Consider the following 15,663-nt stretch of genomic DNA (forward strand, 5'->3'; position numbering starts at 1 on the left):
CATTTTCTCAATATTTTTTCTCTATTTAAAATAAAAACATAAGTAGATTTTATTTGTATCTCATGTTGTATACATGTTCTGGCTGTGATTTTTGGATAGTGGTATAGTAGAAAATAGAGTAGCTTGGTGTAAAAGTTTCATGACCATATGACAAATCTAGCTATAGATTTTAATAGACCTTGCTTTATGCCTAGGATAAATATTTTTATTTATACAAATTGTTCTGCTAATATCAATTAGCTGAAACTTTTACAGTTGCTCTATTGTGATTCATGTATTCCTCAGAAAAAGTTTGGAAATTTTTACTTAAGTCAAACTTATCCAAATAATTTATGGTAGGAAGAAATGTACTAAATAAAGACAAATAGTTTCTCTATATAGAAAAAAATCTCATATTTTTACTAGAGCTTCTATTAGAGTACTAAATCCTTCTGGTAAAGTTTGAGCCTCTAGAAATTAGTGTAACAGTCTATGGAAATTAGTTTTGATCCATACAGCTATATGTTTCTCTATTTTTCATGATATGTTTACTACTCCATAAAATCTGAAAAATTAACAGTAGACGCCACATAAGAGTAGGAATCCTCAGTAAAAATTGTAGCATCTTTAATTGTATGGTTTGTTCTGTATAAATGAATCTTGCTCCTAGTAGTAGCTGTTTAATGTCTTTTTAATAATTAATATGCTCAATGAAATTAGCTAAAAATTTCACAGTAGGCATGTTACTCAGATATGTACCTTGCATAAAAATTTCAGTGCCAGAAAGTATATGTAACCCTAGTTATGGCGTTACATGTTAGTATAGTGTTAATTAAGAAAAATACCATTTCTACATGTCAAGAAAATGAAAGACAACAAACTCCTAGTCCTTTTATGAATAAAATCATGTTAGATAGTACTCTATAAACGATTGCCCAATAAAGAGAACATAATCTCCAACTTAACTGGAATTGTGTTGGTTTGCAACTTTATAGTGAATTAAATCATGAATTGAGATCATCACGTAAACTCATGCATATGCATCTCGTGTTGATTCGACGACTACTCTTGCCGACAGTACGTACGAGCCGGTGCCGGAGTCCGAGAGTGAGCAGCGTGAAGCCCAAGCTAATCTAACTGAAGCCGCCGAAGACCCGAACCAAAGTTCGGAAGAGCCTAAGGCTAATTTTGCTTAGCAAGGCAAGCCCCGGAGCATTTCCTATCTATTGTAGATTTATGCAACTGCTTATATTTCTATATACTTGTGCATTTACGTTTACAGGAGTTGATTGAAACCTTATTTGCATGATCCTAGGTACCTATGCTTGAACACTAGTTGGTTTAGGTCGCTAGTTGGCTAGGCTAATGGTTCGGTAGAAGTCGAGTGATTTCCTGTCACTCGCGAAATTTATAGGAATTGTATGTCCACTACATACTGCAACTATAAGGCTCACGGGCGGGGCTGTGGTACTTGTGATGCCCCGTCTGTTTAGTGAAAATGGATAACGCCGCAGTGTGTGGTAGTGGTGGTTAAGCATTTGAACGTACTAACCACATGCCGAGAATATGGTAATCGGTAAGCTTAAGTACTGGATTGAATCGAGGCCGGAACATACTCCCCACCATCTTGAACTCGTTCACATCTAGCTAATGGCGAGTACAGAGTCATCATACTGCTGTACTTGAGGGCGGTGGGCCTGTCCCGTGAAGCGGGAATTGAAGGGAACTGTTGCGTGGGTGACTCTGTTCCCATGCGTGTGTTTAGGTCTGCCTGGCCAGGTTAACAAATTCAATTCGAATCGTCCGTCTCTCACAGATATTGAGACTTCTTAACCCTTTTGCCACATACAGTAAGAAGTGAAAGATGTTGATGATGAATATGGTTGTTTGGATGATGAAAGATAATTGTTTCCCACCATGTATGCTATTGGATAGATGCTCACCTAGGATGGTTAATTGAACTAGAATTTGGAAGCTAAAACCTGAAATTAAGGATCTACTCTTTAATGCTTCTCGGCAAAACAAACCCCTCAAGCCAAAAGCCTTGCATGTCTAGATTAAGGGCTAAGTATACCCTTAGTCGGGTAAGCCTTGCTGAGTATTAGTATACTCAGCCTTGCTTGTGGCTCAACTTTGTTTTCAGGTGATACGTTTGAAGATCAGGTAGTTAGCTTGACTTGGCCGTGTACTTTACCCCTGGTTGGTCGGTGGAATGGGATTCGACTCCGGCCGACGATGACAATGCCGAGTGATGTCATGTACGGGATTCATCATGACATCTTGTATCGTCGTTTAGAACTCGCTTTATTTCCGCTGCAGTTGAACTCTGAACTACTTTCAATTTGAATTTCAAGTACCTTTTTAAGATTTCAAACTCGGTTTGTAATATTTAAGTTAAGACTCTGTGATGTAAGAATTTGTGAAATGTTGTACTCTCCGGACTCACCTTCGTGTGAGTTGCATGTAAGCTTTGGGTTTCGAATGCAGCTCAGGTGGTTTTATCGGGACTCTACCCGACTGGACTGTCGGATTACTCCGTTTGAAGTGCGTGTTAGCCGGGATTACCTTTATGGTGATGGTTAGCGCACTTGAGCCGGATTAATTCGGGTGGTTCTGCCACAGCTGGTATCAGAGCTGAAGAAAGCGCACACCTGAGAGTGCGACAAGATTTCAAAAGTTTTCCTTAAAACGTAGCCACACAATCGCGTTTGGAAAATACGTTGGTTCGCTAAGGATCGTGCATAGTACGTAAAGCCCTAGGGAAAATTATGGGAGTTACTAGGTGGCTATCTAACTTATGGTTTAATTATAACTAACTTCCAGCACATTCCTTTCAGTAATTTAAATTCAGTATTTTACATTTGTAACGACGCACCTATGCTAAGGTAAGACAGTAAGGATCCTGAGTCAACTGAGAGAGCTTGACCTTCCCGTCGGTGATGCAAGCCGAACGCTGCCCTCAAGCAGTGGCTTACTTGAGGTGCTGCCAATATACCAACTATTAGTGAGCGGTAATGTATGGGAACGCTTTCATGGGTGCTGGCATGAAAGGTTCAATGAATATATATCTATCAATTTTCTGCAAGTACACTAACCACGATTACGTAAGTTAAGAACGGTTAGAACTCGGCTAGAAATATATATATAGGGTACCGAAGGTGCGATAGTTGTCGCGGGTGCCGAAGGTGACCGGCAGGGTGGCCCGGCCGACCGGGGTCGACCTAGCTCCGGGGATGATGCCGTAGAAAGCCTGGTCAGATGGGACCAGGGATGCCATGTCGTAGCCCATGCTCTGCAGCGTGCTGGCGAAGATGATGTCGAGGGCGCTGCCACCATCGACGAGTACTTTGACCAGGCGGACCTGGCTTACCACAGGGCTGACCACAAGGGGGTAGGCACCCGGCCTGGGCAGGTGGACCCAGTGGTCGCAGCGGTCGAAGGTTATCGGCGTTTCCGACCACCGGAGGGGTTCAAGCGGGTGTTTGAACACTAGGTTGACTTCTCTGTCGTCCAGCTTGAGCTTGCGCCGGCATGCTGGCTTGCTAGGGCCACCATATATGAAGTTGACGGCCCTATCTTCTTCCTGGAAGTTCCCTGGGGAGTCTTCCCTCTGCTCGTCATCATCTCGCCTGGGTGAATTCCGCCTTTGTGGGAGCGCCCGGGTGGTTCTGGAACCACCCGGTCTGTCGCGGTCGTCGTGGTGGGGTCGTCGTCCTTGATAACACAGTTGGAGAGTGCTCGGCACTCCCGGGCAGTGTGGTTTGCGTCCTTGTGCCAAGGACACTTGCCATCCAGGAGTCGATGCAGGTCCGCTTGGTTGAGGGTGGAGCGGAACTGGGGTTTTTCGGCGATGGCGACGGTGTTCTCGGGGCCACGCTTGCGGTCCTGGTTCTTGGAGGACTCGACGCAGTCGTGTTTCTTCCGTTGGCAAGGTGGGCGGTCATCACGGCGGTGTTCCGAGCGGTTTTCCCGCTGAGGGGGATGCTCGGAGTAGTCGTTCTTGTGCCGGCGGCGAGCCCGCTCAGCTTCCTCCATGTCGGCGTGCTTGTTGACGATCGTCATCATGTTGCCCACGGTCTTGGGGTAGGTCTGGAACATCTTCCTCCACAATTCGATATTGTGGAGGCCTTCGTTGAAGTAGAGGATGACGTCCCTATCATCAGCTTCTGTAATGGTATTACAGTTAGCAAAGTACCTCTTGATGTAGTTGCGGAGGGACTCGCCCAGTTGCTGCACAACACTGGCCAGATCCCATCTGGTCTTGGGACCCGGGCAAGATGCCTGGTAGTACTGGACGAAGGTTGTTGACGCTCCTTAGAGCGCCAATTTACGTACCGCAAGCGCATGGATCGTGTAGCTTTTCCCTTAGAGTATTCCCCCAAGGTTTATCAATCCACGGAACAAGTGTATTACTATGCTTAACTAAGCATTAATGATGTTGGTAAAAGATCTATATTGAGTGTATGAGTGTGAAATAGATCTAATCTAACCAATCTAATCTAATCTAGACTAGTGAGCAATGGTAGGTGTGTGCACAAGATATGAAGAGCATTTGTCCATAGGGTCTAGGATCACTAGAGATGTAATCGCCAAGCAACGAAGAACGGATCTAATCTACCAAATGTGTGTTCCAAGATCAAAACCTTTCCCTCCCGCATACTGTCACTACACGAGGATAATCGGTAACGAATCGACAAGAACGCGATAGTTGATGTAATCTAAGTAAACCATGCAAGAGCAAAGCAAACCCAAAGCCAAGTCCCGAACTATTAGGCATCAAAACATCATCAACAAGAATCGTGATAGATCAATCTCATAAAGGATTCGGCAATTACAACTCAAGATCTCCTTACAACCCCATGAACAAACGAGGACTTTACCCCATGAAGCTAAGCGAAGCGTAGTCGATCATGGTGACGAAATCTCCGGCAAGGGATGGATCACTTGCTGTCCTCCAACTTGCAGCGGCGCTGAGGGATGATGAGGCCTCTGGTGTCGCTTTTCTCTTGAGTCAAACTCGAATGTATCTCTGGATGCTCTTCTCTAGATCCTCTCGATGCGATCCTCTAGATGCCCCCTCTTTGACGGCGGCTTCGGGGTATTTATAGGCAGATATGGTCGGTGGTTTTGGTAAAACATAGATTAGGGTTGACGCATACTTCGTGCTGAAGAAAATTGAGACCAATTGGGCTCCGAAATGGGCTAGGCCGGCCAGCCCAAGGGCTCTAGGCCGGCCGGCTTGGGCCCTTTCTGGCCCCTTTCGGTCCCATCTTTCGCGTGTGGCCTCTTCCTCTTATTCCTCATCTTAGCCCAGTTGTAACCATGCGTCAAAACATCTCCGAAAATGTCCAATTTCCTGTCAAAATGCAACATGCTCCAAAATCCAGGACAAAATCGAAAACGGTCAAGTTTGGGTGCCAACTGGCGGGTTAGTACATGAATCATCCCGAAGAATTTACCAAAACAACTCCTAATCATATAGTAAAATGGGTACTTAAGGAGCACCAACATTCCCCCCATGCTTAGCTTTTGCTCGTCCTCGAGCAAATCAAATCATCAAATCCTTCCAAGGGTTGCTCAGGAGTTCTCGAACTGCAAAATTTACTTATGCAAACAAGTCTAACAATATTTCTTCAAACAAAGGTCAGAGGAGCAGCGAGGATAATCATATCATGGGCGTTTAAAAACTCATCCAATATTACTCCACGACTCTTACCTTTAGCCGGCAACTTGAATATCGATAACACTTGCTTTTCTTGCCATCCTTGGAGGTTTTTCTTTTTTTTTAGTTTTTAGAAGCAAAATACCCTGCAACAAAGGTTAGACAAAAAATTCTTGCACAAGTCCTTTCATGTCTCTCGATATAAGTGGCTATCCTATTATTATTTGCAAACTCTCATCTCCCAAAAGTCTCTCAAGTATAAAGTGGGGCTATAGGTGAGGCTTAGCAAAGTATATACATATATTGTCAAATTAAGAAAACCTTCTAATGATTGCTTACCTTCTGAGCCAATGATCATGAGAGTTTCTCCATAATGTAAAGGGTTCAAGGGTAAGAAGATTTAGAATGGTGGACATGTGCAAAGGCATACAAAAAGATTGACTTCAAGGCACAAGCATCGTCCTCGTTGTCGGATTGCACATGGTTGGAATTGAGGATATTGTTCTCAAACAACAAGGTGATATCTCTTTGCACTTCTCTAACCATAGAATCCTTTCATTTATTCTTTTCTTCTCATACATTTTTTTCATTCTTTCTCCTGAATTTTCTTTCTCTTCTCTGAACCTTTTCATAGGACACTTTCTATAAAACATAGATAGGAAAATCTCCAAAGTGGCTCCCTGAATTTTTGGAGCCCGAGCCGAGGCCAGAGGGGCCTAGGCCGGCCGGCTCAAGGGGTGTAGGCCGGCCGGCCTGGGGCTTTCCCAGCTCGGCTTCGGTCCATCTTTCCAGTACTCCTTCCTTTCTTCGTCCCAAAATTATGTTTTATATAAATCACGCGCAGAAACAGAACGTATCCTCACAATTGGGTTGTGGTCAAGGAAGACGATAATAAACAAGAAAATCTCGGGTTCGGGTTTTGGAATCCGGTAGATCTCATGAGTTGTTCCAATGAGGAATTCTCATTACTGAATATTGACGTGGCTAGCAATTCAGAGATGAAAAATACGGACATGATCATTGCTCGAAATTAAAACTCCCAAGAGAAAGAAATCCTAACTCAACTCAATGTACATCCAATACTTATGGTAGAACGAATATAGCTTGTGGATGATAGGATTTTTACTCTCAATTTGCCAAGAACTTGATCAACCTTATGTTTGTAGGGGTTTTATTATTTTTATGAAATTAAAATCCTCCAAATCATGCCTTACTCGCAAACGTAATAAAAACCAAGTGCTAGATCAAAGCTCAAGTGTGTGTATTAACATGGACGAATAATTTACTAAGCTCCACAAATACGAAATAATTTTCATGACAACGCTCGTGAACAATTGCTTTAAAGAAAATAAAGTAAAACTGAATGCATAAATAAAATGCACGATCCAACAAAAAACAAAGACTCTTTTTATTTTGTTTTCATGACTCAACACTAATTTAAGACTCACTCTCACACATGCGAAAAATAAAGCACTCAACGCTAAACTATGACTCTCACACATGCAGAATTAAAGACACACACACGATGAACTTTCGAGTAAACAAAGACCAAAATTCGATCTACGAGTCGTCACACCTCCCCCCATGCTTAGATTATGCGGCGTCCTCGTCGCAATGATATAAAAGACGGGTGTGACGCTCGTCGGTGTTCTCAACGACACCTAGGGCAATTGCATCTAGGGCGCCCTCCTCCTTGCTTTTGTAGATCTCCGACCATCCCGAATAACTTCCTTATGTTGCGGACAAGTTGTAGTCTCTCTCAACCAAGCTCTCGATGTCGTCCATCCTTCGATCCATTGCCACAATTTGATCGTGACACCTATCGATGGTGGCGCGGAGATCCGTGATTTCATTGCGGCACTTGAAACAGCACCCGGAGTGATGCCCGCTGCGGTTGGGGCTATCGTCCTCGGGCTCGTCGTCGTCCTTCTTCTTCTTCTTGCCGCTGTCACCTTCGGAGGGGTCGTCTTCCTCCCTTCTCTCCTCTTCGGCCCACCCCGGCCAATCATCATCGTAGTCACGACTGGTGGCGCCCCATGAACTAGGGCTCATGATGCTCTCCCAATCGCTGTCCCCCGCATAATCCTTCGGCTCCGGGGTGTGCTCAATGTAGTTCTTTCTTTTAACTCCGAGGAGGCGCAAGGAACGCCTAGGCATGGGTGGCTTTTTGTCTTGTCACTTCTCGCCTTCGTCTTCGTCACTGCTGATGACGACCACCCTTTGGGCTTGAGCTAGCTTCTCGTTGCACCATTGAAGGCCCTTCCCTCCGACGCTCATCCTTGCTTGAGTATTGAATTTCTTCGGAGGGGCCTTCGCTTCACATCGCTTTGCTTCGACAAGGAGGGGCTGCGCACCGGTTGCCGAGATGGGGCTAGGCGTCCTTGGCGTGGGGGTGTCGGGCGTCATGCCCCTCTCATTGATCTCCATCGCTTCAATCATAGCTCTTGCGCTCGCTAGACCGGCCATTGTCGATGTCTCTCACGAGGTGGTGGTGTAGATTGAAAAGTATGAGAGAACAGATCTAACCCGCGCCTCTATTTATGTCCCGAAAAGACTTGGACGAGAAGTCCAATATCTCTTCGGTTTTGGCATGCAAAATCTATAAGGCACAGGTTTGAAATTTCCTTATCTCGTACCTACCAAAAATCGAGACTGAATCGCACACGAGGAGCCTCAGGCCGGCCGGCCTAGGGGTGTTGGGCCGGCCGGCCCAGGGGGTTTTTCGGCCCCCCTGGACTCCAACTTTTTCCGAGGTGCTCATCAATAAATTAGAAGCCTATGTTTTACTCAAAGTTCGTCCAAAATAAAAATAAAACTATGAAAATAAAATCTAAAAGAGAATATTTACAAACTTACCTTGCTTAACGTCGTTAGGCTTGACGTTCCGGTTCCTCCTCCATGGTGTATATGTCGTTGTAATGAAGGGGTATGACGTCGGGCTCCAAGAATACCTTTAGTCGCTGTCCGTTCACCACATATTGGTCATCTTTCACATCCATGATTGTCACCGCTCCCGTGGGTGAAACTGAGTGTACGACGTATGGTCCATCCCATTTGCTTTGCAATTTTCCTTTGCCAAAGAGTTTGAATCCTGAATTGTAGAGTAGGACCTTGTCTCCTTCTTTGAATTCCTTGTTTTGTAATCGTTTGTCGTACCACCTCTTCATCCTTTCTTTGTAAATTGATGCACTATTGTACGCTTTCAATCTTAACTCCTCCAATTTGCTTATTTGGATTCTCCTTTTAATTCCAGCGGTTTCTGCATCAAAGTTCATCTCCTTCATCGCCCAGTATGCCTTATGTTCTAGCTCAACCGGCAAGTGGCATGTTTTTCCATAAACAAATTGATAAGGTGTCATACCAATCGGAGTTTTGTGTGCCGTACGATATGCCCATAGTGCATCATCTAGTCTCTTCGACCAATCTTTTCCTCCTTTTACCACGGTCTTCTTTAACATATCATTCAATTGCTTGTTCGAAGTTTCCGCTTGTCCGTTTGTTTGGGGGTGATAAGCCGTGGACACTCTATGTTCAATTCCTAATTTCTTCAAGCATTTACCAAAGTCTTTGCCCATGAAGTGTGTTCCTCCGTCGCTTATCAAGATTCTCGGGACGCCATATCGAGGGAAGATTATCGATTTAATCATGTGCGTGGACTCCTCCGTTGATGCCTTCCGACATGGCATAGCTTCAACCCACTTTGAAACATAGTCCACCATCACCAATATATGCTCAAATCCATGTGAGTTCACAAATGGTCCCATGAAATCGATTCCCCGGACATCAAACAGATCTATTTGCAAGTTGTAGTTCAATGGCATGGCATTCCTTTGTGAGATATTCCCCATCCTTTGGCATTCCGGACAAGTCGAAACAAATCTTTTTGCATCTTCATGCATCTCGGGCCAATAGAATCCACTAGCCCATACCTTAGCTTGAGTTCTAAAGTGCCCATAATGTCCTCCATATCCCGACGAGTGACACTTCCTTAGAACTTCTTCACGTTCCTCCCTCGGTATGCATCTTCTTAGGACTCCATCTTCTCCATATCTATATAAGTATGGTGGATCCCAATAGTATTTTCTTCTTTCCGCGATCACTCTTTTCTTTGCATTCTTGTCAAAGTGATCCAAGGGCATCCCTTTTATTGCCCTTATTATTTCATTCATCCAACTATCTTTATCGAGAATTCTATATAGGTGATCATCTCTCATTTGATCCTCGATAGGTTCTTTTCCATCATCTCCATGGTTCATCCTTGATAGGTGGTCGGCCACAACATTTTCTGCCCCTTTCTTGTCCCTTATCTCCACATCGAATTCTTGTAGCAATAGGATCCATCAAATCAAGCGTGGCTTTGCATCTTTCTTGGACAAGAGATACTTGATTGCCGCATGGTCGGTATAAACTATCACCTTTGAATTTACTATGTATGATCTGAATTTTTCGAAGGCGAATACCACGGCAAGCAATTCTTTCTCTGTTGTTGCATAATTAAATTGGGCTTCATTGAGAGTCTTGCTTGCGTAGTAGATAGCATTTACCTTCCCCTCTTTCCTTTGTCCAAGAACGGCTCCTACGGCGTAGTCGCTTGCATCACACATGATTTCAAAAGGTAGATTCCAATCCGGAGGTTGCATGATAGGAGCACTTATGAGGGATTGCTTGAGTGTTCGAAATGCGTGAAGACAATCACTATCAAAATTGTACTCCACATCTTTTTGGAGAAGTTGTGTCAATGGCTTGGTGATTTTTGAAAAATCCTTTATGAACCTTCTATAGATTCCGGCATGACCGAGGAAGCTCCTCAAAGATTTGATGTCCGTAGGTGGTGGCAATTTCTCCACGGTTTCTATCTTTGCTTTGTCCACCTCTATCCCTCTCTCGGAGATAACATGACCAAGAAATGACACTTCTCCCAATTAAGCACAAGATCAACCTCTCCACATCTTTTAAGAACTTTCTCCAAATTTGCCAAGCAATTATCAAAGCTAGTACCATGCACCAAGAAATCATCCATGAATACCTCCATAATCTCTTCTATGAAATCTGAAAATATAGCCATCATGCACCTTTGAAAAGAAGCGGGCGCATTGCACAATCCAAAAGGCATCCTCCGATATGCAAAAGTTCCATACGGGCAAGTAAACGTGGTCTTGTGTTGATCATCCGGATGAATTGGTATTTGGAAGAATCCCGAGTATCCATCAAGGTAACAAAAGTGTGAATGCTTTGCCAACCTTTCTAGCATCTCGTCGATGAATGGTAGTGGAAAATGATCCTTCCTTGTTGCCTTATTCAATTTTCTATAATCGATGCACATCCTCCATCCTGTGATGGTTCTTTGCGGTATCAGTTGCTCCTTCTCATTTTTCACAACCGTGAGTCCTCCTTTCTTCGGAACGCAATGCATGGGGCTTACCCATTCACTATGTGGCACGGGGTATATTATTCCGGCATTCAACAATTTAATAACCTCCTTCTTCACCACATCACGCATAGCATGGCTCAACCTTCTTTGATGTTCTACGACCGGCTTGTATTGCTCCTCGAGTTGTATACGATGTGTGCAAAAAGCGGGGCTAATACCTTTCAAGTCGTTAATCGAGTAGCCGATCACCTTTTTGTTCTTCTTCAATAAATTCAGCAACTTCTCCGTCTCTTCCGGGCTCAATTCGTTGCTAATAATCACCGGAAAAGTCTTGCCATCTCCCAAAAATTCATATTTCAATCCCTTGGGGAGTGGCTTCATCTCAACATCGGGCGCTCCATCCTCTTCTTGATCTAACTCTCCAATGTCTTCAAATTTTTCTTCCTCCAAATTCCCGTGTTGCGGCTTCAACTCTTCCATTGTTTCCACTAGTTCTCCGTCTTGATCATCTTGAGCGTCTCCATTCTCCAAAGCGTGTTGGAGAGGATCCCTGAAAGAATCAATGGAACGAATGCTCTCTACCTCTTCGTTATCAAGAGGTAGAGGTGAAGCAAAAGACGGTTTTGAATGAAATTCAAATAAGCGCTTCTCTCCATCTAGATCAAAAGTGACAATCCCTTTTCCAACATCTAGAACAGCATTTACTAATTTGAGAAAGGGTTTTCCAAGGATTATGCCTTCATGCTCATCATCACTAGCATTAATCACAAAAAAGTCGGTAGGAATTTTTTTACCCGCTATAGCAACATTTAAATTTCTAAGCATTCCTAGTGGTTTGATTAATCTACCATCTCCCATGATCAATTTAATGATTGTAGCATCTAAGTTTGGTGTTTCATTAAAAAGCTCAACATAAACCTTGGAACTCATCACACTTACATTGGTGCTAACGTCACATAGAACATTGCAATATTTTGTTCCGTCTATCATGCAATCAACACGAGGTGTGGGTGATGGATTACCTTCACCTTGATCGCTTCTGATTGCATATACTTGGGCTATGTGCACGTAGGGTGATGATTCCGATTTCACACCCATGATCTTTTTGACCTCCAACACTTCGTCCAAGTCAATCTCTTCCTCTTTTTCTTCAAAAAGTTTCCGAATAATATCACCGGCCGATTCCTTGCCAAATGTATATCTCGTGTGATTATCCGGTGGGAAGTCTTCCGCTATCACCTTCGCCATTCCTCGCTGATTTGGATGCGGTCTTGCTTTGTCGAACAATCTTCCGAAGTCAATTGGTATCCAATCCATTTGCTCGAATTCCCTTAGCGATTTGGCGGTGCCCATGGTTCTTCCTTTCTTTTCCGGGTCATCTTTCGTTGCACTCTGGATCGATGCTTCTTCATCGTGGATTGTCTCTATGACTTTCCCATGCTTCGGTTGTTCTTCCCTCGCTTCCGATGCCTCTTTTCTGAAAATTCCAGCAAGCACCCACACTTGAGATTCTTCCTCGGAGCTTGCCGAACATCGTTTTTCCCAATCTCTTCGCATGGCCCCACCCTTGCTGATTTTTTGTAGGAGTTGGGCGGCTTCCGTGAGTGTTTTCTCCATGAGATCTCCTCCTGCACACATTTGAACAAATTGCATGCACTCGGGGGTTAGGGAAAAATAAAAGGTATGCAAGAGTACTTCACCGGAAAATCCGAGCTTCGGTCCTTGTTCAATCAATCCATTGAATCTATCCCATGCTTGATCTATCCCTTCTTCTTCTCCTTGCGCGAAGTTGATCACTTGCTTCCGAATATGTTGAACCTTGCTTAACGGAAAGAACCGCTCGCAAAATTTCTTCATCAAGTCATCCCAATTTCCTTTTACCTCGAAGGATGCAAGTGCAAACCATCTTCTCGCTTCTTCCGCAAGTGAGTATGGGAAAAGATTCCATCTAAACCAAGCTAGCGGAACTCCGTCTTGTTGTACCGTGTTGCATAGCATTGTGAACCACTTGATATGTCTATATGGGTTGTTCGTCTCATCTCCTCTAAAGGGGTTTGCCGCTGCCATCTTGATGATTTGAGGCTTGATCTCGTACTCGGTGGCTCGCAACACCGAATCTGATTTTTGCATGTCGAAGTCCTCCGATCGCGGGCTTGCATAATCCCTTAGTGATTTTTCTCCTTCCTCCACGTGTTGAATAAGATGGGCCATCTAGACAATCAAAACAAAAACAAGAAAACAAAAATTTTCTAGGGAAAAAGGTTAGGTGTTAGTAACCAACAAAATTAATACAAAGTTAAATGTAGCAAAATCGCTTGTTCCCCGGCAACGGCGCCAGAAAAGCTTGTTGACGCTCCTTAGAGCACCAATTTATGTACCGCAAGCGCACGGATCGTGTAGCTTTTCCCTTAGAGTATTCCCCCAAGGTTTATCAATCCACGGAACAAGTGTATTACTATGCTTAACTAAGCACTAATGATGTTGGTAAAAGATCTATATTGAGTGTATGAGTGTGAAATAGATCTAATCTAACCAATCTAATCTAATCTAGACTAGTGAGCAATGGTAGGTGTGTGCACAAGATATGAAGAGTATTTGTCCATAGGGTCTAGGATCACTAGAGATGTAATCGCCAAGCAACGAAGAACGGATCTAATCTACCAAATGTGTGTTCCAAGATCAAAACCTTTCCCTCCCGCATACTGTCACTACACGAGGATAATCGGTAACGAATCGACAAGAACGCGATAGTTGATGTAATCTAAGTAAACTATGCAAGAGCAAAGCAAACCCAAAGCCAAGTCCCGAACTATTAGGCATCAAAACATCATCAACAAGAATCGTGATAGATCAATCTCATAAAGGATTCGGCAATTACAACTCAAGATCTCCTTACAACCCCATGAACAAACGAGGACTTTACCCCATGAAGCTAAGCGAAGCGTAGTCGATCATGGTGACGAAATCTCCGGCAAGGGATGGATCACTTGCTGTCCTCCAACTTGCAGCGGCGCTGAGGGATGATGAGGCCTCCGGTGTTCGCTTTTCTCTTGTGTCAAACTCGAATGTATCTCTGGATGCTCTTCTCTAGATCCTCTCGATGCGATCCTCTAGATGCCCCCTCTTTGACGGCGGCTTCGGGGTATTTATAGGCAGATATGGTCGGTGGTTTTGGTAAAACATAGATTAGGGTTGACGCATACTTCGTGCTGAAGAAAACTGAGACCGATTGGGCTCCGAAATGGGCTAGGCCGGCCGGCCCAAGGGCTCTAGGCCGGCCGGCCTGGGCCCTTTCTGGCCCCTTTCGGTCCCATCTTTCGCATGTGGCCTCTTCCTCTTATTCGTCATCTTAGCCCAGTTGTAACCATGCGTCAAAACATCTCCGAAAATGTCCAATTTCCTGTCAAAATGCAACATGATCCAAAATCCTGGACAAAATTGAAAACGGTCAAGTTCGGGTGCCAACTGGCGGGTTAGTACATGAATCATCCCCAAGAATTACCAAAACAACTCCTAATCATATAGTAAAATGGGTACTTAAGGAGTGCCAACAAAGGTGCTGCAGAGATCCTGGCAGCTGTTGACGGAGCCGGCGAGAAGTGCTTCGATCCAGTTGATAGCTTGGGGACCCATCATGACCGGGAAATAGGCGGCCATGATGTCGTTGTCGTCGCGGGCAGCTCGGACGGCGATGGAGTAGGTGCACAGCCACGTCTTGGGGTCCGACTCACCATCGTACTTCTCGATCCCAGTAGGCTTGAAGGTGGCGGGCCACTGGATGGCCCGGAGCGGGCGAGAGAAGGCGGAGAAGCCGTCGAGGTCATTGCCGGGGTCGTTGTCGCGGCGAGGATGTCGTGGGCGGTTGTCACCCCTGCGACCGCTGTTCTGGTAGTCAATGTCGGAGTCGCCGTGTTCCTCGTCGTACTGGCAGCGTCGCTCTCGCTCGGCGGCGTCGCGTTGGCGGTTACGGTTGTTGACGCACTGACACATGTCTTGTTGGTTGAGTTGGAGGCGGAGATCGCCTTGGTTGACCTCTCCGTCTTCGCTGTGGGGTCGTGTCGAGTGATGACTTGAGTGGGCGCGTGTAACACCCGGTTTATAAAAAGGACATAAACCGAGCAATCATATACGTGCCAGGATCAAGTCACACGTATATACAACAGAATGAACAATATATCACAGCACATATCACGTAAAAGATATAATAAAGCGAGTATGAATGTTATTTATTACATTAATGACAAAATGTCTGATACAGAGTAAGCGGAAGCGTAAAAACATATACGAGAAGCTCTCGTAAGCAGGGCGCCACAGGGACGTCGACTGGGAGACGAACGCCTAGAAGTCCTCGTACTCCTGGTAGCTCCGGGTGAACTCCCTCGCGTCAGTAGGAACTGAGCAGCAGTAGTGTGTCCCCAAAAGAACAAGAGGAAAAAGTGTAGAGGAGGCAAGGGTGAGTACACAACTCGTACTCAACAAGTATAACACAAACTATGAGGCTTTAGGTTGGCTGACTGACTGCATTAGCTTTTAAATCTTGGAAAAATTTTATTAAAGCTATTTACTACAAGTTGATGAATTACCATAAACCCAGTTACATAATAATTAATCAAAATTAATCATGTTACTACTAAGAACCAAACCGAAACCA

At 44.5% G+C, this 15,663-nt stretch overlaps 1 protein-coding gene across 1 annotated transcript; it reads right to left on the reverse strand.

The window, feature by feature from the left end:
• Positions 1 to 3,109: 3,109 nt before the first annotated feature.
• Positions 3,110 to 15,002, reverse strand: LOC120674773. Its single transcript, XM_039955899.1, has 3 exons — positions 14,565 to 15,002; positions 3,658 to 4,269; positions 3,110 to 3,589 (listed from the first exon to the last, which is right to left on the reverse strand). The coding sequence occupies exons 1-3, from the start codon at positions 15,000 to 15,002 to the stop codon at positions 3,110 to 3,112; spliced, it is 1,530 nt and encodes a 509-aa protein (XP_039811833.1).
• Between the last annotated feature and the right edge of the window lie 661 nt (positions 15,003 to 15,663).

Source organism: Panicum virgatum, chromosome 5N (genome assembly GCF_016808335.1).
Source record: "Panicum virgatum strain AP13 chromosome 5N, P.virgatum_v5, whole genome shotgun sequence".
NCBI lineage: Eukaryota > Viridiplantae > Streptophyta > Magnoliopsida > Poales > Poaceae > Panicum > Panicum virgatum.